This window comes from Ceratotherium simum, chromosome 19 (assembly GCF_057802395.1).
Source record: "Ceratotherium simum simum isolate JZ-2026a chromosome 19, ASM5780239v1, whole genome shotgun sequence".
In the NCBI taxonomy this organism is placed as follows: domain Eukaryota; kingdom Metazoa; phylum Chordata; class Mammalia; order Perissodactyla; family Rhinocerotidae; genus Ceratotherium; species Ceratotherium simum.
The window spans coordinates 14468068-14492731 of NC_141918.1; the positions used below are offsets into that span (position 1 = coordinate 14468068).

General features: G+C 38.7%; 2 protein-coding genes across 7 annotated transcripts in view; both read left to right on the forward strand.

The window, feature by feature from the left end:
• CASP8AP2 (caspase 8 associated protein 2) overlaps nt 1–2810 on the forward strand; it is a 40553-nt gene extending 37743 nt beyond the window's left edge. For 4 of the 6 annotated variants that reach the window (XM_004422126.3, XM_087443888.1, XM_087443889.1 and 1 more), the window contains exon 10: nt 584–2810. In XM_004422126.3, coding sequence (XP_004422183.1) covers nt 584–640 — 57 coding nt within the window. In that variant the 3' untranslated portion in view covers nt 641–2810. The remainder of the gene's footprint in view (nt 1–583) is intronic. The other 2 variants (XR_015555223.1, XM_087443890.1) reach the window with 2 other exon arrangements.
• A 16012-nt stretch (nt 2811–18822) lies between these two features.
• GJA10 (gap junction protein alpha 10) lies at nt 18823–24664 on the forward strand. Its single transcript, XM_004443988.2, has 2 exons — nt 18823–20460; nt 23606–24664. Exons 1-2 carry the CDS (start codon nt 19024–19026, stop codon nt 23642–23644), a joined length of 1476 nt encoding a protein of 491 aa, XP_004444045.2. The 5' UTR covers nt 18823–19023; the 3' UTR covers nt 23645–24664.

Genomic DNA, 24664 nt, shown 5'->3' on the forward strand with positions numbered 1-24664 from the left:
TTTTTAAAATTATTTATTTATTTATTTATTTATTTATTTCCCCCAAAGTCCCAGTAGATAGTTGCATGTCCTTCTAGTTGCTGTATGTGGGACGGAGCCTCAGCATGGCCAGAGAAGCAGTGCGTTGGTGCGCGCCTGGGATCCGAACCCGGGCCGCCAGCAGCGGAGTGCGCTCACTTAACCACTAAGCCATGGGGCCAGCCCAGATTTAATTTTTAACATGTTTAAAATGTGTAGATATTATTAGCCAACTTCATTAAAATATGACTCCCATGTAGGACTGTTAAAAACTTGGTGATTGTGGAAGAAGTTTGGAACAGTCCTAATTTTCTTTTCTGTTGTCTTACTTATTTGATCTCAAGCAGTTTTGTAATGATGTTTGCTTGTTTAAGAAAGTTTAATGTTGAAAAGTTAAACTACCAATCACCTTTAGTATGAAGATATTTCATTTTTCTAAACATTACTTCATCTCATTATTGTGAGTAATTTTCTCTGACTTTAGATATTTTGTGAAAATATTCATCAAACATAAAAAAAATATTATTGAGATATTTATAATGAACCCTCATTTAAAATTTTTCAGGTCTCAGAAAGATTCCAGCAGCTAATGAAGCTCTTTGAAAAGTCAAAATGCAGGTAGTTAATGGTTACACTACAGGAGACTAGTAAAGTAAATGTTTGACACTGTAACTGTGCAGTTAATGGCCTGTTAGCCTTTGAAGATGTGAGTAGTGGGTGAGAGACATCCAGTTGAGTTCCTGCTTCGGTCACGGGTTGGAGGATGTTGCTCGTGCAGGCTTCTGAGGTCACCTCATCCACAGGAACATGCTCAGAGTGAAGCCTGCTGCAGTTCAGATCAGCATGGCATCTCTCCTCAACTTGCTGATTGCTGATGAGTCTAAGGTGGGGGGAAATTCATTTGATGATAAGTTTTTTATAGATGAAGAAAAATAAAACATTCTTGAATAGCAGTATGTTTCATAGGCGGTGAAGTCTGTGCATTCATTGTAATTTAATATTTTTCACATTTTTAATTAGGAGTGCTAAAATACTTTGAAATACAAAACATGTTCATAAATATGAAATCCATTATCATCTGAATAGATGACATGATTTACCATGTTAAATTATAATGTTCACAGACATGTTTCCTCAGTTTCTTTAAGCCCTTCTTAGACAGCTTTATTAACGCAGTAAGATTTATCAGCAGGTTTTTTCCTGTAAGATCCGAACCAATTGTTTAAATATTTTGGACTTTTACATAAGGAAAATTGTAAAGCTGTTTAACATATCACTATTTTTCAATTGATTTGTAGTCATAATTGTTTGAAGGCAAAACACCCAATTTTAAATTAAATTAAGTTCATTAAATCTGAATACAAACCATGTTTGGACAGAGATCTCAGTGTGAAGCGTTCTGAATATTTGAGTTATAAATCTGTTTCTAGATCCAATGTAAATTACTGTCTTTAGATAATCTGTTAATTTCAGTAGCCCCTCAAAGCAACTAGTTTGTTAATGAGATCTTCAGAAGATATTTAATAGTTTACTGCGAAGTTAAAATTCTATTTATGTAATTCAGAATGTAAGATTGAATGATGGGGAATTTGAAGAAAAAGCTTATTCTAAAGAACCTTTAAAAAATAGTTTAAGGCAAAAATGGCCTGATTATTTTTCAGATTCATTGTGCTTTAAAATTTTCACTGCCTTTAGGAAATTAAACTGAGTTTTTTGTTTTAACTGAATGTTATCTTAAAATATGACTTCCATTGTCTTGTGAAGATAATGTGCATTCATGAAGGAATTAACTTGTATCTGGAAGTGATGCTTATTTGAAATTCCCAAATTTCATTACAAATCTAAAATCTTTTAATAGATTTGGTATTTGAGATTTTGTTTGCTTGCATGATAGCACAAATAGTGGGTTATTTCCTTCCTAGCTTATTTCTTAACTGATTTTTTTTTCCTCCTACTATAGTCTCATTAAATTCTTGTCAAAATCAGAGTATAACAATAAAGTTACCAAACAGATTCTGTAAAAAGCTAGTTCTTTAACACCTTATTACTACAAATAACTACTTATTATCTAAGTAGAACTTGCCTTAAAAGAAAAAGACTTTATGAAGTGGTCATACCAGAAAAATAGAATCATAACTTTAGCATTTTCTTACATTGCAGATAAGTTGCTGAATTCCTTGGGATCTTAATTGATATTGCATACTACACAGAAGCTTGGAATTCCTCATGCTTTAAATGGGGAAGTAGAGGGCAGTTTTATGGCATATTTGATTACTAGATAATTACATTTGATACTACTTGTTGACTCTTCATTCTCAAGTCAGCGTGTTCAGCTTGTTCTAGTCATCAGTCTGCTTTGCTTACCTGTTATTGGTCAGGAATTTTATTTTTAAACAGGTTAGAACTTGTTATTAAGATAAAAGCAACAAGAATATAGTATTGAAACCTTAGTTTTGATATTTCAAAGAAATGACTTTCTTTTCTAGATTTTTAAAGATAGTTTTGTAGCATTTTAAATTTAATGATTAGTTTGTTTTCATCCATTTTTATTTGCTTTTCTAATTGCCTCCACTCATTTGGTAAATTGTAAAATAATATAAATAGTGTATCTGTAAATATGTATAATTGTAATGATGTAAAATACTTTGTGTATGTGTATGTGTGTTTGTGTATACAGACGTAAATGGCTTTGCCTAGCCAAGGATTTTTTTATCTGTATATAAAACTTTTTGTATAAAGTTTGCTTTCAATACCAGTAATGTATAAATAAAACCATGTAAAGTTCTGTTATATTTTGATTAGAATGTTTCTTTTAGTGTGTTCAGATAATAATAAAAAGGAAAAAAAAAGATAAATCTCCCAGGGGACATGGGGGTCTATTTTGAAGTGGTTCTTGGTTGGGAGTGTGGCTGGCTGAATGTCTGTGAGTAGATTCATTAGAGAAAACCAGTTGTCTTTGCCTGCTTTCTCACAGCAGGTACTAGTACAGCGAACCAGACCTCTGCTGCAGGTGTCCTCACAGATAAAATCAGGGCAGCACAAAAGCCCTCTCAGGTGAAGATATGGGGAAAACAGGTAAGGATTGACTAGCTTATGCATTATTTGTTCACCCCACCCCCTCCAGACTCATAGGACTGGTGGGTTACAGTCTATGCCCTGGACTCTAGGAAGTAAGTACCTTAGGAAATTGCCATTTCTCCTATGATGTCTGAAGGGGAAGCCCTGATCTGAAGGATTGCTTGATAGATAACAAACTGAAATAATTAACTGTGGTTTTTGTAGTGCTGGGGCTGTCCACCGTAGGACTTATCTTCTCTTTCTTTGAACCCCTGACATAGCCTGAGGGCTGGCCCTCAGTTCTTCCCCAGTGCATACTATCACTGAGAAGAACCCATAGCATCTGGTAAATGAGTTCACAAGCCAAAGTAAAGTGATAACTAAGAGATGCCACTGGTTCAAAAGAAAACAACAAACTGGATTACATAAAACCATCAGAATCTAAAATAAAGCCAATAAACATTGAAAGAAAAAAGGGAAGATTTTAGCAATGTGATACAAGAATAAGAAATAATGAACCAAGTAGTCATATAAAAAGCATAATATTTAAAATAACGAACATAATAAAATGGAGTAAAAGTAGAATGGATGTAGCTGAAGAATGAATTAGTGAGTTGGAAAATCAGATTGAGCAACTCTCCCAGAAGGAAGCAAAAAAAAAAAGATAAATAGAAAATACAAATGCAGATTTAAGTGAGATGAGGGACAGAAGTAGATGTACCAACATTCAAAAGAGGTCCAGAAGAAGAAAAAATTTAAAGATCGAAAGGGCCATAGAGTACCAAACAAGAAAAAATACTCACATCTAGACACATACTGAAATTTAAGAGTATCAAAGATAATGATAAAAATCTTTTTAGCTTTTAGACAGTAAATCCTTGTATAAAGGAACAGAATCAGGTTGACCTCAGTGTTTTCAAGAGCAATATTGGCTATAAGAAAACAATATTTTTAAAGTACTGGACCTAAAATTTTACATCCATTTAAATTGTTATTCAAATGTGAGAGTTTAATAAAGTTCCACATTGTAAACATTTTTGGAGAAAATACTCAACAAAAAACAAGTCTTTTATTTCAAGAGCTAGGATATAAGTGTGGTCAGATATGTTGGTAAAGCGTGTATAGGGGGAGAAAGGTAAAAAAGGAACTATATCCATAATAAGCCAGAATTTTTAGACAATACCAGCATGATGAAGATCAAGGGGACATAAGAATGTGACAGTTTTTGCCTTGTTAGGATGAAGGTATAGATGTAAAAATGTCAAACTTTTAAAATTGAGGTATATCACAAAAGAAATAGCCCAGTAAATTTTCACAAAGTGAACGTGTATAACACCATCCAGGTCAAGATGAGAACTTTGCCAGCCCCCCAGAGAGCCCCCCACTCTGTTCCTAGTTATAATCTTTCCTCCTCCTAGAAATAGACACGATTGCTGACATTACCGTAGGTTGGTTTTGCCTGTTTTTGAACTTTCAAATGAAATCATACATCATATGTACTCTTATTTTTCTTTTGCTCAGCATTATGGTTGTGCGATTCATCCATTTAGGTTGTTTCCAGTTTGGGGTTATTTAAATGAGTGCTGATCAGAGCATCGTGGAAATGTTTTTTGCTGCACATATGGACACATTTTTGTTGGTTATGCACCTAGGAGTGGTATACATATGTGAAGCTTTAGTAAATACTGCCAAACAGTTTTGCTAAGTGCTTTTATCAATTTACACTCCCACCAGTAGTATATGTGAGTTTCTTCATATGCTCTCTAACACTTAGTATTGTCAGTCTTAATCTTAGCCATTCTGGTGGAGGTGTAGCGATATCTCCTGAATGTATGTTGGCCATTTGAATATCCCTTTTTTGTAAAGTCCCTGTTCAAGTCTCTGACTTACTTTTCTTACTAATTTGTAGAAATTATTTATATAATCTGGATATGAGCCCTTTGTTAATTCTATATGCAAGAATACCTTCTCCCACTTTGCAATTTGCCTTTTCACTGTGTTACATGTATCTTTTGATGAACAGACATTCTTAATTTTTTTTTTCTTTTTTTGCTGAGGAAGATTTGCCTGAGCTAACATATGTTGCCAATCTTCCTCTTTTTTGTATGTGAGCTGCTGCCACAGCATGGCAGCAGATGAGTGGTGTAGGTCTGTGCCCAGGAACTGAACCTGGGCTGCCAAAGCAGAGTGTGCTGAACTTAACCGCTAGGCTGCTGGGGTTGGCCCCAGACATTCTTAATTTTTTTTTTTTTTTTAAAGATTTTATTTATTCATTTTTTTCCCCCCAAAGCCCCAGCATTCTTTTCATTTATGGTAGTACCTGTTGAAGATACCTTTCCCAACTCCAAGAAGATGAAGATATTTTCTTACCTTATTGTCTAAAAGTTTTGTTGTTTTACCTCACATTTACATCTACAATTCACTAGGAATTGATTTTTTTGGTAGGGTTTGAGGTAGGGGGTAATTTTAATTTCAATTTTTTAAAAACATCCGATTGACCAAGTCCCCTTTCTGGTAAAGACTGTCCATACCCCACTGCTCTTCAATGCCACCCAGGCAACAGATCAGGTGCCCATACATGCATGGGTTTCTTTCTGGAATCTCTGTTCTGTTCATTGATCTGTTTGTCTAATCTTTTTTTTTTTTTTTAATTTTTTTTAGATTTTATTTATTTTTATTTTTTCCCCCCAAAGCCCCAGTAGATAGTTGTATGTCATAGCTGCACATCCTTCTAGTTGCTGTATGTGGGACTCGGCCTCAGGATGGACGGAGAAGTGGTGCCTCGATGCGCACCCGGGATCCGAACCCGGGCCACCAGCATTGCAGCGCGCACACTTAACCACCAAGCCACAGGGCCGGCCCTGTTTGTCTAATCTTGCACCCATATTATCACTCTCTTAATTACTGTAGCTTTGACTAAGTCTTGACATCGAGTAGAGAAGTCCTGTCATGTTTTTTCTTTCTTCACCACTGTTCATGGGTATATTTGGCCTTTTACATTTCCACATACATTTTAGAATCAGCTTGTCAAGTTCCACAGAAAACCTATTGGGGTTTTTGACTGAGCTCACGTTGAACCTATGGGACAATTAATTTGGGGAGAATTGACATCTATACAATGTTGAATTTTCCAGTCCCTCAGTATGATATGTCCCATCATTTGTCTATTAATTTATTTAAATAATGTGTATGTGCATGTGTGTGTGTGTCCTGCATATTTTTCATTAGATTTATCTTTGATAGTTTTTGATCCTGTAGTGAATGATTTCATTTTCTGTTCAGTATACAGAAATACACTTGACTTTAGATCTAGAAACTTGCTGAGCTATCATATATGTGCTAAAAAAGTGTAGATTCTTTTGAATTTTCTGTACAAAATCATAGTTTTATTTCTTCCTTTGTAATCTTTAAACTTTTTTTTTACATTTTTTTGTACTGGCTAAGATCTCCAATATAATAATGGTTAGAATTGATAATAGTGAACATTCTTATTCCTGATCTCATAGGGAAAGCTTTTAGTATTTTATCATTATGCTGTTTCCTGTAAATCTTTTTTAAATGAGTACTCTTTATCAGATTAAGGAATTTTGCTTCTATTCCTGGTTTCCTAAGAGGTTTTTAAAAAAATCATTAATGGATGTTTATTTTTGTTAAAATTTTCTCCCTTTATTTTGTAAATGTAGTGAATTACGTTGATTGTTTGTTTTGAGTTGTATGAGTTCCTTATATATTTTTGATATTAACCCCTTATTGGATATAGCATTTGCAAATACGTTCTCCCAAATATATTCTCTCAGTAGGTCGCCTTTTCGTTTTGTTGATGTTTTCTTTTGCTATGGGAAAGTGTTTTAGTTTGATGTAGTCCTGTTTGTTTATTTTTTATTTTGTTTCCCTGGACTGAGGGGATATATCTAAAAAAATATTGCTAAGACTGATATCAAAGAGTTTATTACCGGGGCCAGCCCCATGGCATAGCGGTTAAGTACGTGCGCTCCACTGCTGGCGGGCCGGGGTCAGATCCCGGGTGCGCACTGATGCACCGCTTGTCAGGCTATGCTGTGATGGCGTCCCACATAAAGTGGAGGAAGATCGATATGGATGTTAGCTCAGGGCCAGTCTTCCTCAGCAAAAAAAAAGAGGAGGATTGGCATGGATGTTAGCTCAGGGCCGATCTTCCTCACACACAAAAAAGAGTTTATTGCCTGTGTTTTCTTTTAGGAGTTTTACATTGACTTTTTTTTAGTACTAAACCTTGTTGTCTCAGAATAAAGTTAATTTGAATTTGATGTCTTATATCCTCTTTATATAATGTTAGATTTGGTGTAATAATGTTTTGTTAAGGATATTCTTCATCTCTTTTTTTGTGAGTGAGATTGACCTAAAAATTTTCTTTCTTAATAATGTCTTGTCAGGTTTTGGTGACCAGGTTTTTATGCTGGCTTCATAAAATGCATTGGAAAGTGTTCACCCTTTTTCTATTCTCTGTAAGAGGTACATGATGAGATCGTGAAAGACACATAAGCCCACTGCTGAATTTTTTTGCTGTGAAATGAGTTTCTTGAACAGAAAATTTGTGGAATGTTGTAATCGTGAATAGATATTCCATAAGACCATTCTCGGGGAATATATCTCTCCCAGTGAGAACAAATTGCCCCCTATGCCCTTCCATGGATAGAGTCAGTCTGATATGGTAAACCTGCTACTAAGTAGTTGGCTAGTCCATATTTGGACTTAACTTTGACTTTGTGACCGACAAGTTAAGCCTTACACGTGAAGATACCCAGATCAGCTGTGGTGAGGGCAAGTCCTTGTTGTTGAGCCCATACAAAGTTTTCTATCTTGCCATATGGCCATTTTGTACATGGGTCCATTGAACAGGCACTGGGTTTGCAAGGGAAAGAGATAGAGTGACATCTTCAGAATGTGTTATCTTGTCCATCTCATTATTGAAGTCCTCTTCTGCAGTTAGATGCCTTTGGTGAACATTCACATGGACACAAATATCTTCACTCTTTCTGTCCAATCTTAGAAGTCCATTCACATTGCTTCTTCCCTAGACTTTGTCATCTTTCCAATTATGTTCTTTCCAAGTCTATGTAGCCAAACCTTTACCCACTGTCCTTGAATAGATTCTACTTTTGTCCCGCTCTCACTCCAAGTGAAGGAGACAAGTATATAAGTTGTTCAAAGTTCTACCTCCCCACTCCCTCACCTCCCCAACCCCCTGGGGAGAATTTCTCTTCATCCTTATCTCCTGACTGGGCTTGTAATATTGCAGCAGTCTACTTCTGGCTTATGCTAGATATCATGCAGAAACACCTGGACACTAGGCCCAAATCTTTTTTCTCCTCCTCAGTTAACAGGAACTGGATAGCAGGCTATAGGTGTGGACTGAGTGAGAGGAGAAGCAGGTACAGTATTACATATTAAAGGAGTCTGAGCAATCTGCTCGTGCAACTTGTATCTTCCAGACCAGCTGCTTCAGCCTGATTTTTTATATAACATTTCCACTTACTGATGAATTGCTGCTTTGCATCCCCCACCTTATAGTTGGATGGGTCAGAAAATGCTCAGTTAATTCTGGGCAGCTCAGGTCACCTGGTCACTTGATGTCTCATGGTCAGGCATTCAGTCTCTGTTTTTTTTTTTTTTCTTGTGAGGAAGATTGGCCCCTGAGCTAACATCTGTTGCCAATGTTCCTCTTTTTGCTAAGGAAGATTAGCCCTGAGCTAACATCTTTGCCCATCTTCCTCTATTTTATATGTGGGATGCTGCCACAGCATGGCTTGATGAGCAGTATGTAGGTCCGCGCCTGGGATCTGAACCTGCGAACCCTGGGCCGCGGAAGCAGAGTGCGTTTACTTAAACACTACGCCACTGGGCCGGCCCCAAGTCATTCAGTCTCTGGCAGGGCATAGCTTTGCTCCAGAACACTGGAGGTCTGCACTGTTATTCTTCTATTGAAGCTTGCTAGAGACTTCACGCAACATATTTTTTAGCTATAGTTTCTTTGAGTATCATCTGATTTGTTGGGATCCTGCACTGCAGCCTGAAATTGCTGCAGAGCCTTTTCTTTCTCTGTTCCCCAGTAAAAACTTACAGTCTTAAAGGTTAATCATTAAATGGTCCGGGGTAGCGCATCAAATGGCCTCTAGAATTTACAAAGGCTTATCAGCTTATCAAGCATTGTGCTTTTTTTTTCTTTGGTGGTGGTGGTGGTTTTAGTGCAAAAGACAGCAACGTGTCTTTCTCTTTGGAAGAGATGGACCTCCAGAAACTTGACTGAGGTGGCAGGCCCCTTGATTTTTGTGGCGTTTGTATCCTACCCTGTGGCTTATATGTCTTATTACTAAAGCATCTATGGTACTTGCTACCTGTTTCTCATCAGACCCAATCAGCATAGTGTTGTTGCCCATATGATGTTCTGGGGGATGTCAAGACCATCTAGACCTCTGTGGCCCAGATTATGGCAGAGGACAGGAAGATTGATGTAGCCCTCAGACAAGATGGTGAAAGGTGTATTGTCTGTGGTCCATTCTGAGCTAATTTTTGTGAAGAGTATAAGGTCTGTGTCTAGATTCATTTTGTTTGCATGTGGCTGTCCAGTTGTTCCAGCAGCATTTGTTGAAATACCCTTTTTATAAAGTTTAAAATCAGCTAAAACTAAGCATATTGTTAGAGCATACATTTGACATATATATATATATATATATATATATATATATATATATATATATATAAAATAAAGAAAAGGAATGATAAACACAAGTTCAGGGAGGCAAGGGGAAGAGATGGGAAGAAGCATCTAGAAAAATATCACTATCAGTGTTCTAGTTCTCAGTTTGGTGTGGGTTCATGGATGTTCATTATATTATTAAAGAATAAATTTTTAAAAAGATCCATGCATGGACGAATAGTGGCAGTGTGCCATGATCCAAGGATTATGATTAATTTGATTCAGTGCACTTGAGGTATATTTTAAAAATTAGATATATCAGGTGCCTAAGTCCCGACATTATGGTAGGAGCTGGTGATAAAAAGAGTATTCATTCTTCCTCTGAAGGAGTTCTACTTCCTGGAGAGAGAAGCATTTAACTAACTGTGAAAAGTGATATACCAGTGTTATGAGCAAAGAAAGTTGGGGCAACATAGAGGAAGCGCGTATGAGCTGATCCTTGAAGGATGCCAAGGCAGAGAGGCTTTGAGAAAGGCATAAATTTAGCTTCTTGTGGGTAAATTACTTTTAAATTTAATTTAAGTTTTCGTCCAGGTAATACATTCACATGGTTTAAAAATCAAGAAGATAGAAAATGTATCATTATGAGTCTTGTTCCTACCCCTGTCTTTGTCCACCCTATTAGGGTAATTGCATATTCATTTCTTATGTACAGTCATGTGCTGCATAACGATGTTTCTGTCAACGATGGACTGCATATGTGATGGTGGTCCCATAATATTAGTACCATACAGCCTAGGCATGTAGTAGGCTATACCATCTAGGTGTGTGTAAGTACACTCTATGATGTCTGCACAATGACAAAATCACCTAACAGCACATTTCTCAGAACATATCCTGGTCGTTAAGCAACGCATGACTGTATATTTTTAGTATTTCTTTGTGCAAATACAAATATGTATTCTTATTTCTTCTCTTTTCTTACACTAAAGGTAATATACCCTTTAGAATTATGTACCTTGCTATTTTTATTTAACAATATATGCTGGAGAATGTTCCATATCAGTACATTTTCTTATTCTTGTATACAGCTAAAAATATACCACTGTGTGAATGTATCATAGTTATTTAACCAGTTCCCTGTTGATGGACACGCTGGTGTTTCCTGTCTTCTGCAAATGCAAACACTACTATAATGAATCACTTTGTACATATCATATCATACATGTGCTTTCATACTCCTTAGAATTACCTTTTCGAAAGCACCTAGAAAGTAAATGGTAATAGAATTCAAAGATGAATATTATTAAAAATTTTTAAATCCTTACTAGCAAGATTTTAAGAGGTAATTTATGAAATAAGTGACTCCATCTTCCCAGAAATGCTCTGTTAATGGAGTCAAATATATTTTCTTTTTTTTTTTTTTTATAATTTTTATTTATTTATTTATTTTTCCCCCAAAGCCCCAGTAGATAGTTGCATGTCAAAGCTGCACATCCTTCCAGCTGCTGCATGTGGGACGAGGCCTCAGCATGGCCAGAGAAGCGGTACGTCAGTGTGCACCCGGGATCCGAACCCGGGCCGCCAGCAGCGGAGCGCGAGCACTTAACTGCCAAGCCATGGGGCCGGCCCCCCAAATATATTTTCTTGGCTCACATAGGATTAAAGTATAAAAGATCTTTGAGGAGTCTTTTTTTTTTTTTTTTTTTTAAGATTTTATTTATTCAGCTTTTCCCCCCAAAGCCCCAGTAGATAGTTGTATGTCATAGGTTCACATCCTTCTAGTTGCTGTACGCGGGACTCGGCCTCGCGTTGGACGGAGAAGTGGTGCTTCCGGGCGCTCCCGGGATCCGAACCCGGGCCGCCATCATCAGAGCGCGCGCACTTAACCGCTAAGCCACAGAGCCGGCCCTGAGGAGTCTTCATTTGTCAAATTCACTTCCTCAATGAAGCAAAGCATATGTGATAGGAACGCATAAAATCCTTATATTTGTGGGTCACCCATTACACCTTAACCTGTAATTGCCACTTTATGTGTTTTCCTGGTGTATCTTTGGGAAATTCAGAATCTTTGGATTTTCTTTTCCTTACTTGTAAATGGAGAGATTACTCTAAAATAAGATTTCAAACTGAATTCCTCAGTCAAATGTTTGGATTGCGGGAAGTAGGGAAGTGCAGTAGATATGTCATGGTCCCTCCACTCCCACTGGCTTCAACCAGAATGATTGTTTTTATCTGTATTATATGTCGGAATTCCTAACATGATTGCTTTAGTTAAGATTCTGCTGCTAAATTTTTTTGAAAATCACCCGTCTTGACCTTTTATTTTGCAGTTCTGTTTTTCCATAGTCAGTGTGGTTATTTTTGGCGTGCTACGGACCTGATAGGTAACCCAGTTCCTACAATTTCTCACACTTTCTCCTGGGAACCCCTTATTTTCTCATTGTGGATCCCTCTGAATCTCCCTAGCAGACGAGGGACTTGACACAAATGAGCTTTCCTCTTCTGCTGTTGCCACCCTCTATTAAATGTACTTCCTCTTCATTTAGTATTGTCAGCTTTCACAATCCCAAATGTTTTACAGCTGCTCTACAGAAAACCAACAACCCCTCTGCCTACAGGGAGTTTATATCACCACGTGTGAATGAGGCGGCATGGTAAATAGTGGTACCATTGACTAGCACAAAGGCATTGCTAGTGGAGCTCCACCCCATGTGCATCTTTATCTTTTGCCTTTCTGTCCTGAGACATTTGTTCTCTCTAACCTTTCTGTTCCCTTCTGTTTCTCTGAGTACGTCTTGGGCCTGCCAGTGACTCCTTAGATTCAGCATAACTTATGGTGAGAGTGAGAGTAGAAACTTTGAAAAAAACTTGTTCTCTATGGGAGTGGTTCTCATTCTTTAGTGAGTTAATTCCTGCTGAGCCTTTGGCTGGTTGGGTGTGAGGCAGTGGGTAGAGGTCCTCTTCTGTCCCAGCAGCAGTGCAGTGCCAATATTACTGACCTCATCAGGACATTTCAAACTATTACTGTGAGGTTATGGGAGAGTTGCCCACTCTGTCTTTTTTTTTTTTTTTTTTTTGTGAGTAAGATCAGCCCTGAGCTAACATCCATGCCAATCCTCCTCTTTTCTTTTTTTTTTTCCCTTTTTCTCCCCAAAGCCCCAGTAGATAGTTGTATGTCATAGCTGCACATCCTTCTAGTTGCTGTATGTGGGATGTGGCCTCAGCATGGCTGGAGAAGCGGTGCATTGGTGCACGCCCGGGATCCGAACCCTGGCCGCCAGTAGCGGAGCGCGAGCACTTAACCGCCAAGCCATGGGGCCGGCCCGCCCACTGTGTCTTAAAGATTTTCATCCACTTGCTAAAAGTTTTCAAGAATGAAGTGATCAGATTGATTCGTCCGTAGGAGAATTTTTTTTAAATCAGATATATGGTTGGGTTTATTTTTACTTTATTTTCTAGTTTAAACATTTGTTTTCCTGAGTAGGTAATACATTCACTGTTCAGAGGATTCAGTGTAAAAGTATCCATCCCACCTCTTTCCTAGTCACCCGGTTACCTTCCCTTGAGGTAACTAATATTAGGAGTTTCTTTTGTACTCCCCTGAGTTATTCTATACATAAATGTACGATTTTAATGTTTTGACTCTGATAAAATGCATTAAAGGTATTAAATTCATTACTTTGCAGGTGAATTTTAGAATTAAATGTTAAGGGCTGAAGGGGAGGAAGGCTATCCTCTACCCACTCTGGGTCCTTTCTGCGTGGGCTACAAGTTAAATTGAATAAGAGATCGAATAGCAGAAGAAAATCAAACAAAGCTTTATAACATGTATACATAGGAGAGACCCAGAAAAAGCTGAGTAACTCGACAAAAAGGCAGAGGTTCTCCTCTTAAATAGAAAGACAAAGGAAGATGTTGGGGGATCCTCCAACAGCTATGGGAGATTACCAGAAAAGCACAGTAAACAAGAATAAGGTTGTTATGCAGATTTAAGGCCTTGCCTTCCACAGTGACAAGTTTCTAGAAATGAGGTCATCCCCCCTTCTTCCCAGTACAGAGAGGGAGATACCTTTACAAATGGAGATTTCCCTTACCAATGTAAATGTTTGGTAAACAGAACTTTGATATGAATGGGCTTAGCAAGGACCCGGGGCACTTGCAGTCTATTGATACCCAGAGTTATCTATTGTGATAACTGTTAAATTCTTTTAGGCAGTTAGTAGGGGGGAGGTCAAAGTGTCTTTCACAAAATAATCAAGGTAAAGAGATATTTTGAGGTGGCCAACTCTGATCTCCCACAGGCCTTTCTTAGACAGTGTACCCAATATTATACAAATACACATATTAATACATTGCGTGTTTTCACCTCTAATTAATTCTGACAATCAATTTGCACTTGAGGCTAGTATGCCAGGGTAGTGGAAATTTAACCTCCTCACCGGTTTGGCTTTTATTATTATCCTTTCTTTAAATATCTGAATTTCACAATTTATACAAATATTGAATCATTATATTGTACACCTGAAACTAATTATATATGTCAATTATACCTCAATAAAACAAAAACAAAAATAAAAACAGAAACTAAATATATGAAAATAGAATAGGCAGATGATACTTATGAACTATCAGTTTTATGTACTTTATTTCGTATGGAAAAGAGCAGGCTTAGAAATGTGCTAGGAGCTGTGATTTGAAGCCATCATTGAGTTCTAGTGACACCCTTGCTGTAAACTCCTCTAAGATGGCAGTAAGATAGTGTACTTGAGATGTGACTAATGTAAGATGCTACCAGATTGGGAGTTAGGAGATCTGGTCTCTGTCTGCATTGGGCAAGTCATTTGACCTCTTTGGAATTTGAATACTCTCTCTACAAAAATCTGATATAGGTTTCTAAGGCGTTCGGTTTCTCTACTGAAAAAGAAAAAAATTTTCCTGAGCTGCCTGTTTCAGCCTAATAGAATGTTGCTAGAATACATAATCTGCAGACGGGCAAAGCCCCCTCTCAGGGGTGTAAAATGCTTCATCTCCTTTTGAGATATTTCTTCTTTCAGCATGGCATGATTTGCAAAAACACTTTGGGTTTGATTGTCACTCCATTATTCATTGTTCATATTTGATGAGGCCAGACTCGCCCCAGGCAGCTGTTGATGAAATCGGACATGACCCATTGATCTGTGACATCGATTCCCAGAGCAATCAATTGACTGAAAGAAATGCACCCAATGTCAGATCACTGTAATCACCCACTAACGGAAAAGGAAAATTCTCATTTGTGTCACTTTTCATTTGCAAATATGATACATCAAGAGGGTCTCCAGCTTGGTGTCAATTAGAAAAAAATATTACAAGAGAACTACAAAGCACCAAAGGACATTTTGACCTCTGGTGAGGACTAGGTTAGACTCCATTGATCAAAATTACTGTGTTCATTCTGGATTGGGCCCCACAGCCAGCTGATCAGAGCCTTTATATCTGCAACCAGTAGCAGCTGTTCTACTGATTAGCCACACATGGTCCACCTTTAAGGTTCTTCGAACCCATTCGTGGTTTTTTTGTCACCCATAAGGTAAGTGGTAAATATGTGGACTCTCTTGTTTATGAGAAATATAAGAAATCCTTTTGAGGATAGACAGATAAGATCTGAAATAAAACTCAGGAAAGGAGTACCAGGTTTTTACATAGGAGATGCTAAATTAGTATTTGATAATAAAAGAAAATTCAAGAATATTTCTAGGACTTGTAGTCATTTAATGGTAAAAAGTATTTATTTTTGGGAAACGTAGGAACACTTGTCTAAAGGATCTTGCTCTTGCCTGCCAATATGCATGATTGTATTTCTGTTTTTCATGTAGGCCCAGTTTTTCTTTACTTGCTATTTAAAAATAATAATTTCCAAGTTTTAAAAAGTGGAAAAAAGAAGCCTTAAATAGTTTAAGATTGCCAAATAAAGAATAAATTAATGAAGTGAGTTAGCTTTCCCACCTCAGGGTTTTTGTATAAAATAGAAGCTCTAGATTTTTTTTAAGTGCCAAAGGAATTATTTTTTAGTAAAGAATAATGCCCAGAAATTTTTAAAAGAATAATTATGGAAAAGGACCTAAATTCTTTGAGAGGATAGAGCCTAGTAAATTATTGCTTCAGTTAATGAGACATGTCTGAAATTTTAAAATCCAATTTTTTATTTGCAAGTACTATATATGACTACATTCTTAATTTTTGAATTTCAAACAATTTGCAAGTATACAGAGTAAAATATAAAAGTCTCATTAATACCATTTCCAAATTCAGAGGTATCTACTACTTTTAAAATTGTATTCAAAAAGTAATTTATACATATGTATACACATATAGGTATAAATTTACATAAATGTATACATTGGATAAAAATCAGTTATGCTTCCTTAGAAGAAGAGTCTTTCTGACCAGAGATAGGATGACTCCAGGATTACAGAATTCAGCAGCTCAAAAATTTAATCCAGCACCCATGATATTCTTATATTTTGCTCTATCATCTTTGGGTCTTAGCTTTGTCTACAGGCTGGATTCCTCATGTTCTCAAACGCTTAGCTGTTTGATGCATTATACCATAGCAAGCAAACAGAAAGATGAAAAAGAGTGGGCATCTATTCCTTAGTTTTTGTAAGAGTCACTCAAGAAGACATCCTCCAAGTGGGGCCAACCATGATTGATTTAGAGCTGTCAACCTCCCCTCAATCACATTGCCTCATGGAGGAAGTTGAATGTCTAAGCACAATTGAGCTGCTGGTAGGAAGGGGACAGATGGATGTTGAAGAGGCAACCAGTGGAATCTGCTTCCATGTTTACTTACATAGTGCAAAAAATATTTTAATTTGCAATGTAAAAATGTCTAATAAATTAGTGGGATAAAAAAAAAAAAGAGTCTTCTTCCCTTTTCCTTTTCCTTTTTCTGTTTTGCCTCTTCTTTCCTCCTCCAAACTCCCTCTCTATCCTCATCATCTCCTACAGACCTCTAGTAACCTATATGAACTTCCTGGTGTGTGTCCTTCCTTGTTTTTTCTCCATGCTCTTATAGTCACATACATAGACATTAAATCTACGGATCAATTAATCTGGGGAGAATTGACTTCTTTACAAATATTGAGTTTTCTAACTCCTGAGTGTGGTATATCCCACCATTAAATTAATTTATTTAGATAGTGGTATGTGTATGTGTATTTGGCATTGTCAACTATTCTCTACTTCTTGAAGTTCTGTCCTGCTTTGGTTTCAGTGACACCTTCCTATCTTGGGCCATTTCCCATTTTCATTTGTAGACTTTTTCCTGTGCTATTTCTCAGGGTTCTGTCGTTGGATCACTTTTTCTTCTTGTCCCTGAGTGATCTCCTCTACCTAGTCAATGATTATTCACAAATGTTTAAATGTTTATCTCTAGTTTTGTTCCTTTTGTTGTTGTTGTTGTTGTTGTTCTCTAGACCCAAATGCCTTCTAGACATCTCCACTTTTGCCATTCAATTTTGTAGGTAAAATCTATAATTTTTTTCCCATTATCATTTCTGGCATTGATATGCTTAAAAAGTCTTCCGGTACTTCAAGATTATAAAAGACGGGGGCCGGCCAAGTGGTGTAGTGGTTAAGTTCACATGCTCCGCTTCAGCAGCCTGGGGTTCACAGGTTCAGATCCCAGGCGCGGACCTACACACCACTCATCAAGCCATGCTGTGGCAGCATCCCACAGGCAAAATAGAAGAAGATTGGCACAGATGTTAGCTCAGGGCCAATCTTCCTCACCAAAAAAAAAAAAGAAAAAAAGATTATAAAAGATATTCTTTTACGTTTTATTTTAATTTTATGATTTACTTTTTTTACGTTTAATACTTCCATCTGGAATTTATTTTTGTGTTTGGAGATAAGTAGGGAAAATATAATGATTCCGTGTTTCTTGTCTTGTATTTTTGAATTGATATTCATTTGTCCTTTTTCGCTATTTGTCCATTTTATATGTTAGTGGGAGTCCTAAGTGACTAAGTACTGTGAGGGCTGGACCAGGTATATCTTGTTCATTGTTGAATTCCCTGGCATCTAGCAGAATGCCTAGGTGATAGTAAGATTTTAGTAAATTTTGTTGAATGAATGAAGGATGGAAGGAGAAAATTGTTTCATTATCTGTTTTAACTTAATAACACTTTCCTGTTTTCCCTCTGTATTTTTCATATCTGGAAGTCTTCCACATCATAGAGCCTTTAACCTACCAAGTATTTAACCTCATTAAACCTTGAGAAACATTCATTTTTTCAGGGTAAACCAAATAACCTATTCATGTCCACTATGCTTCAATTCTTTCCCATATCCCAAGCTTGCTAGAGAAGCAGTTTATGTTCACTTTTCACAGCTTCCATGAAAACATTCTGTTCCAGATGTGGCTTTGTTGATGTAATCATATGTCTTCTTTCTGTGTCTGCTAAATCTTTACTGCTACTCTGTACCAGTTCCTGAGGGTTTATTTGGCTGATTTTTGTTTTTGTTACTTGTACTTTCAGTGTTGCAGTGTGAGCCATGGATAATATATAATGAGGACCTACTTTGTTTTTCTACTGATGATTATCCCAGTGTTAGGGTCAAGGAACCAAGTTTTAAAATGAAAAGGCAATTCAATCCACTATTATTTATCAATACCTTCTGTGTCAAAGACCAAAATGCTATAGAAAGCGTTTCTATCTACAAAGAGTGTACCTTTCCAGAAAAGAGGACATAAGCCACAACCATCACAAAACTCGTTTTAGGCACAGTGCCAAATGAGTGGTATAAACAACAGTGTTGTGGGAATTCAGGAATAGGAAAAATCACTTTGACTTGAGATGGCTAGGGAAAACTTCCTGGAGGAGTTGAGACTTATTTAAGACCATGTATGATGTATGGTAAGTGGGAAATCTCAGATGGGTAGAAAAATGAGCAAAATTGTGGAATGGAATGCATTGTACAAATATGGGGGCCAGTGAGTATATTAGAATGACAGGTGACTTTGTGTGGGAGAGAAGAAGAGGATAGGAAGGAAATTGGGTCAGATTGTGGAGGGTCTTTGGTATTTTTTCAAAAACTGATATTCCTTGGAAACATTCTATTTCATCAAACAAGAGCCATAAATATTAGGGCCGGAAAATCCTTCATAGTTTTACTGACATAAAGAAAAGAACCTTCTGTATTGATGAGCCTGTGTCTTTATATGTTACATCCATGGGTGCTATTAACCTCAGTGTTCTCTGTATATTTCAGACATTAATCTTACCATGGGGGATTGGAACTTATTGGGTGGAATCCTAGAGGAAGTTCACTCCCACTCAACCATAGTGGGGAAAATCTGGCTGACCATCCTCTTCATTTTCCGAATGCTGGTACTTGGTGTGGCTGCTGAAGATGTCTGGGATGACGAACAGTCAGCATTTGCCTGCAACACCCAGCAGCCAGGTTGCAACAATATCTGTTATGATGATGCTTTCCCTATCTCTTTGATCAGGTTCTGGGTTTTACAGATCATCTTTGTGTCTTCTCCCTCTTTGGTGTATATGGGCCATGCACTTTATAGACTCAGGGCCTTTGAAAAGGAGAGGCAGAGGAAAAAGTCACATCTTAGAGCTCAGATGGAGAACCCAGAGCTTGACTTGGATGAGCAACAAAGGATAGAGAGAGAACTGAGGAGGTTAGAGGAGCAGAAGAGGATCCATAAAGTCCCTCTGAAAGGATGTCTGCTGCGTACTTATGTCTTACACATCTTGACTAGATCTGTGCTGGAAGTAGGGTTTGTAATAGGCCAATATATTCTCTATGGGTTTCAAATGCATCCCCTTTACAAATGCACTCAACCTCCATGCCCCAATGCAGTGGATTGCTTTGTATCCAGGCCTACAGAGAAGACCATTTTCATGCTCTTTATGCACAGCATTGCAGCCATCTCTTTGTTCCTCAATGTACTAGAAATATTTCATCTGGGAATCAGGAAAATCATGAAGGCACTTTATGAGGAATCCAGCAATGAGGGCCTTGAGGATGAAAGAGGTCCTCCATTCCATTTGAAAAAATATTCAGTGGCCCAACAGAGTATGATTTGCTCTCCCTTGCCTGAAAAAATCTCTCTACTTCAAGCCAACAATCAACAACAAGTCATCCAACTCAATGTGCCAAAGTCTAAAACCATGTGGCAAATCCAACAGCCCAGGCAACTTGAGGTAGACCCTTGTAGCAAAAAAGACTGGGCTGAGAAGGATCAGCACAGCGGACAGCTCCATGTCCACAGCCCGTGTCCCTGGGATGACGATGCTAGGATTCAGCACCTTGGACAGCAACCAGACCATTCTTCCTTTGGCCTGCAAAATACACTGTCCCAGTCCTGCTTAGGTACAACCACAGCTCCTAGACACTGTCCATCCTATACAATAGGAACCTGGGAGCAGCCCCAGCACCCGCGATCCTCAGGAGAGCCTCTCACAGATTTTCACAGTCACTGCAGAGACAGCGATGGCAGCGTGAGAGAGAGTGGGGTCTGGACAGACAGATCTCGCTCTGGCAGTCGCAAGGCCAGTTTTCTGTCCAGAATACTGTCTGAAAAGGGACAGCTGCCCAATGACTCAGGAAGCTCCAGTTCTCGGAATAGCTCTTTCTTGGACTTTCCGCACCGGGAAGACAGCCCCTCGCTTCTAGCTTCAGCCACTGGGCACAGAACATCAATGGTAAGTAAAGACAAACAGCCTGACTGAACATGGAAGTGTCACAAGAGGTGTTCCCCTCTGGCTACTTCTTAGCCTTCCCTTTCATCCTTCCTGATGTGTATATGTGTGTGTCGAGAGAGAGGGAGAGGAGGAGAGGGAGGTTAATTTATAGAGAGTTAAATTAATTCATTCAATATATTCAGTTAAATTCAATTTATATTATAAATTTATTAAAAATTTACTTCGTATCAATCAGTCTTATAAGTGCTGGGTGTATAAATGGATAAAATATCATCTCTGCCAACGAAGATCTCAGAGTATAGATAGAAAAGTTAGACAGGTAAACATGTAAATGTGATAAGTGTAAGGTCCCATGGTAGAGATAGTGGGTAGGCAAAGGAAGGAGTGATCATTTCTTGATGGATGGGTCAGCAGAAGCTTCATAGTTGAAGTTAATTTTGAATTGAGTCCTGAAAGATGTGGTGAGTTCCTCCAGACCTGAGAGGACTGGGGTACATGGAAGAAGGCCATCCCAGTAGAGGGAGCAGCACAGACAAAGGCTGAGAGGTGTGGCACAGCAGGGCTGTCTGGGGAGCCATGTGATCTGGAGCTCAGGGTGGTAGGAGGGCTGTGGAGAGAAGGAAGGCTGGAGAAGGGAGCATAGACAACTGTCTATGAACCAGGAAGAAGGCTCTCTCCAGACAGTGAATCTGCCAGCGCCTTTAGCTTGGACTTCCAGCCTCCAGAACTGTGAGAAATAAATTTCCATTCTTTATAACCCACCCAGTTACAGAATTTTATTATTTCACCCCAAACGGACTAAGACAAGGAGTAAGAGTGCATCAGGGAGACCAGCTCAGAGGCTTGCACACAGTGGGCCAGGTGGAGAGGGGTGTGGTTCAGACCAGGGGTACCACTGTTAAAGGTTTGAAAGAACAGTCTTTTTCTTATTTACTGTTTTTCAAATTAAAGTAATACATGCTCACTGAAAGGAAATCAAGCAATATAAAAGAATGTAGAGTAAAATGTCAACCTGACCAGGTGAGAGTTCATCTCTTATTCTCCCCTGGACTCAATTCCCAACTTCCCTCCCTGAAGGCAACTGCTGTGAACAGCATGGGATGCGTTCCCCTACCTTCTTCAGTGCATTTGTAATCTGTCTTTGAAGACAAATATCTATCCACACATATTTGTTACTTGTTTTTTAAAACATAAATGTGATCATACTGTAAAGATGTCTCTGCAATTTGCCTTTGCTCACTTAATGTATGTGGCAGGCATCTTCCCATGTCAGCACCTATGGCGCTGCCTCAGTTTTGTACTAGCTCATCCTTTTTGATAGTAATAGTGTGGATGAGCCAGAAGGTACTTGATGGCCATCTAGCCATTCTAACTTTTTTCTTCTGCAAACAATGGTATGGTGAATGTTTCATACATATATCTTTGATAGGTACCAAAAGTGCAATTATTGGTTTTAACAGGCATGCACATTTTACATTTTGATAGATGCTGCCAATGTTTGCTCAGGAAGGACCGTACCAATTTATCCTCTCACCAGCACATCAGCACCTCTTTACCCATGCCCGTGCCAATACCGGACATTTTCTTTTACCCCCAATCTGATGAACTAAAAATGTTTCCCTTTGTTTTAATTTACGTTTCCATGTTTCCATGATTACTACTAAGATTCTTCATGAATGTTTATTGACCATCTGTATTTCTATCATGAATTATCCTTGTCTATTTTTTTGTTGGGATATTTGTTTTTCTTCTAATTTCTAGGCATTCTTACATGGTTTTATATTATTAGCTCATTATATATATATAATGTATATATATGTATATATAATGTTTATATGTATATATAATGTATATAATATATTTATTTATATATATATATAAAGATTTCCTCCCAGTCTGCTTGTCTCTTATCCCTGTTTATGGCATCTTTAAAATTTTAATATTATCTTAAATCTAAAATCTTTATGAATTCTAGATTCTTTATCTCATTTGGGAACGTCTTTTTCAACTCAACATTATTTAACAAGGGTTATTAGATGGGTGTTTGGAGGGTGAACTGGAGGGTTATAATTTTTTTTTTTTTTTTAAAGATTTTATTTATTTATTTTTCCCCCAAAGCCCCAGTAGATAGTTGTATGTCGTAGTTGCACATCCTTCTAGTTGCTGTATGTGGGACGCGGCCTCAGCATGGCCGGAGAAGCGGTGTGTCGGTGCTCGCCAGGGATCCGAACCCGGGCCGCCAACAGCAGAGCGCGCGCACTTAACCACTAAGCCATGGGGCCGGCCCTGGAGGGTTATAATTTATTGAACCTTTTGGCAGAAGAATTTTACATAATATATCATATTACATAATGTATCAATTTTATAGAATATATCGATATTACATACTATATCCATTACCAAAGAATCTAAAGTAGAGGAGGAAAGACACCCACTTTATTGAGGGCCTGTTGTGGTCTAGACGCTGTGACATGGGTTTCCTCACTGTAAATTATTCCCCCTTTATGGATAAGGAAATAGATGACTTGTCCAAAGTCAGGCAATTAGGATGTGGTAAGGCACAGTCCTTGGGACATAGCAGGGAGTAAATTAATATTTATTGGACAAGTGGATGATCTAAAATTTTATCGCAAGCCTGTCTGACTCAGCCCAAGCTCCTTCTCCCATACCCCACTGCTGCTTCTTGCTCTCCCTGTACAAGGCAGCCTAAGTTTAGCATGTGTTTAGGATCAAGGGTAGATTATTACAAAAGGGAACATTCCACATTTGGATCAGTTTTGCCCTTTCACATTATATAAAGTCAAAATTCTGGCTAATTGTGAGGGGACAAAAATGGAGCTTTGGAAAGGTTGGCCTTTTTAGTCTTAGACCTGGATTTTGGACAAAACAACAACTGGAGAGGGAGAAAGAGATGGCAGGTGGGATTCAAATCTTCCACAGTGACGCTGTCAGGGAACAAAGCCTCTCACATGGGCGTTCGTCTCTGGAGCAGTGTAGGGAGAACTGTCCACTACAGCAGGTTTTGTTTGGATCCCTGGTGTTTGTGACATACGTAGAGTCCCAGGTGGATCGGCAGGACTGACTTTTACAAGCCCTTTGAGTCTATTTTGTTTTGTTTCTTTGTTTTGTTTCCTAACTCTTTCAGAACATGCTTCTAGAACTTTCATCTATTATGAAAAAATAATGCATGTCTGGGGCCAGAAAAACGGACCCAGGAACAGCTGGCATCTGCAAGAGAAAAGCTGTGCCTTTGTCAGCTCAAACTGTAGGAAGAACTGCGGGAACATTCCCCTCCACAGAGATACCTGCCGGGAAATGGCTGTGTACAGGGCACTCCCAGCTGGGCTCACCTCCAAGGAGACCCTGGCTGACCGGGCTGGAGTCAGCCTCTCACTGCCCGGCGTGGCCGCGCTGCCTGAGGGAGGTCCGAGGCTCAGGCGGGGAAGAACTCTACACCATCAGAGAAAATCTAGGGGCAAGAGCTGCTGCCCCTCGAAGAGAGGAGGACTGGGATATGGCTGCTTTCCCCGCACCCAGCAGCCCCGCAGGACATGTCACCGAGAGAGTCTCCAGCTCTGCAGTGGAAGCAGCAGCAGCAGTTTGGACCCGTGAACTTGGGTCCAGAGCAGACCAGGAGCTTGTCCTCAGCCTGGGCTCAAACATGCTTCCTGTCTGTAAAGGCAAGGTTGATGAGAAACTTTTCCTTCTCTTCCTCTCATCATTTCTTGGGGATGAACCAGCTGCATTTTCGTTCATAAACGCCATGATGTAAAATATTGATTACAACACTGGCAAACACTCGCATTGCATGACACTATCCTTCTGCTGGGATCCCACATCGTCAGCGGTGATGCCATGACTGTGGGCCAATGGGTGCCCAGCGGGATCTCATTCTGGACTTCCAGGGGAGCGACTGAAACCAGCACCTCTTCCTCACCCTCCCCGAGGTCTCGAGCCATCCAGGAAAGGTGCATCAAAAAGCTTTTAACACTTCTTGTAGAGCATGGAGACATGGACACCTGTGTGACGTGAACTAACTGTAAAGCTGGTTGGCTGATTGTTACTGTCATAAAGAGCCATGAAGGTGGGCTCAGTTCCCATGGAAGGAGAAGCTTATCTCCTCCATCCTTCATCCCATGGCCAGACTCCCCCAACCCTGGCCACATACCTTCTAATAAAGGCTTCAAGTTATTAGGGGAATCAA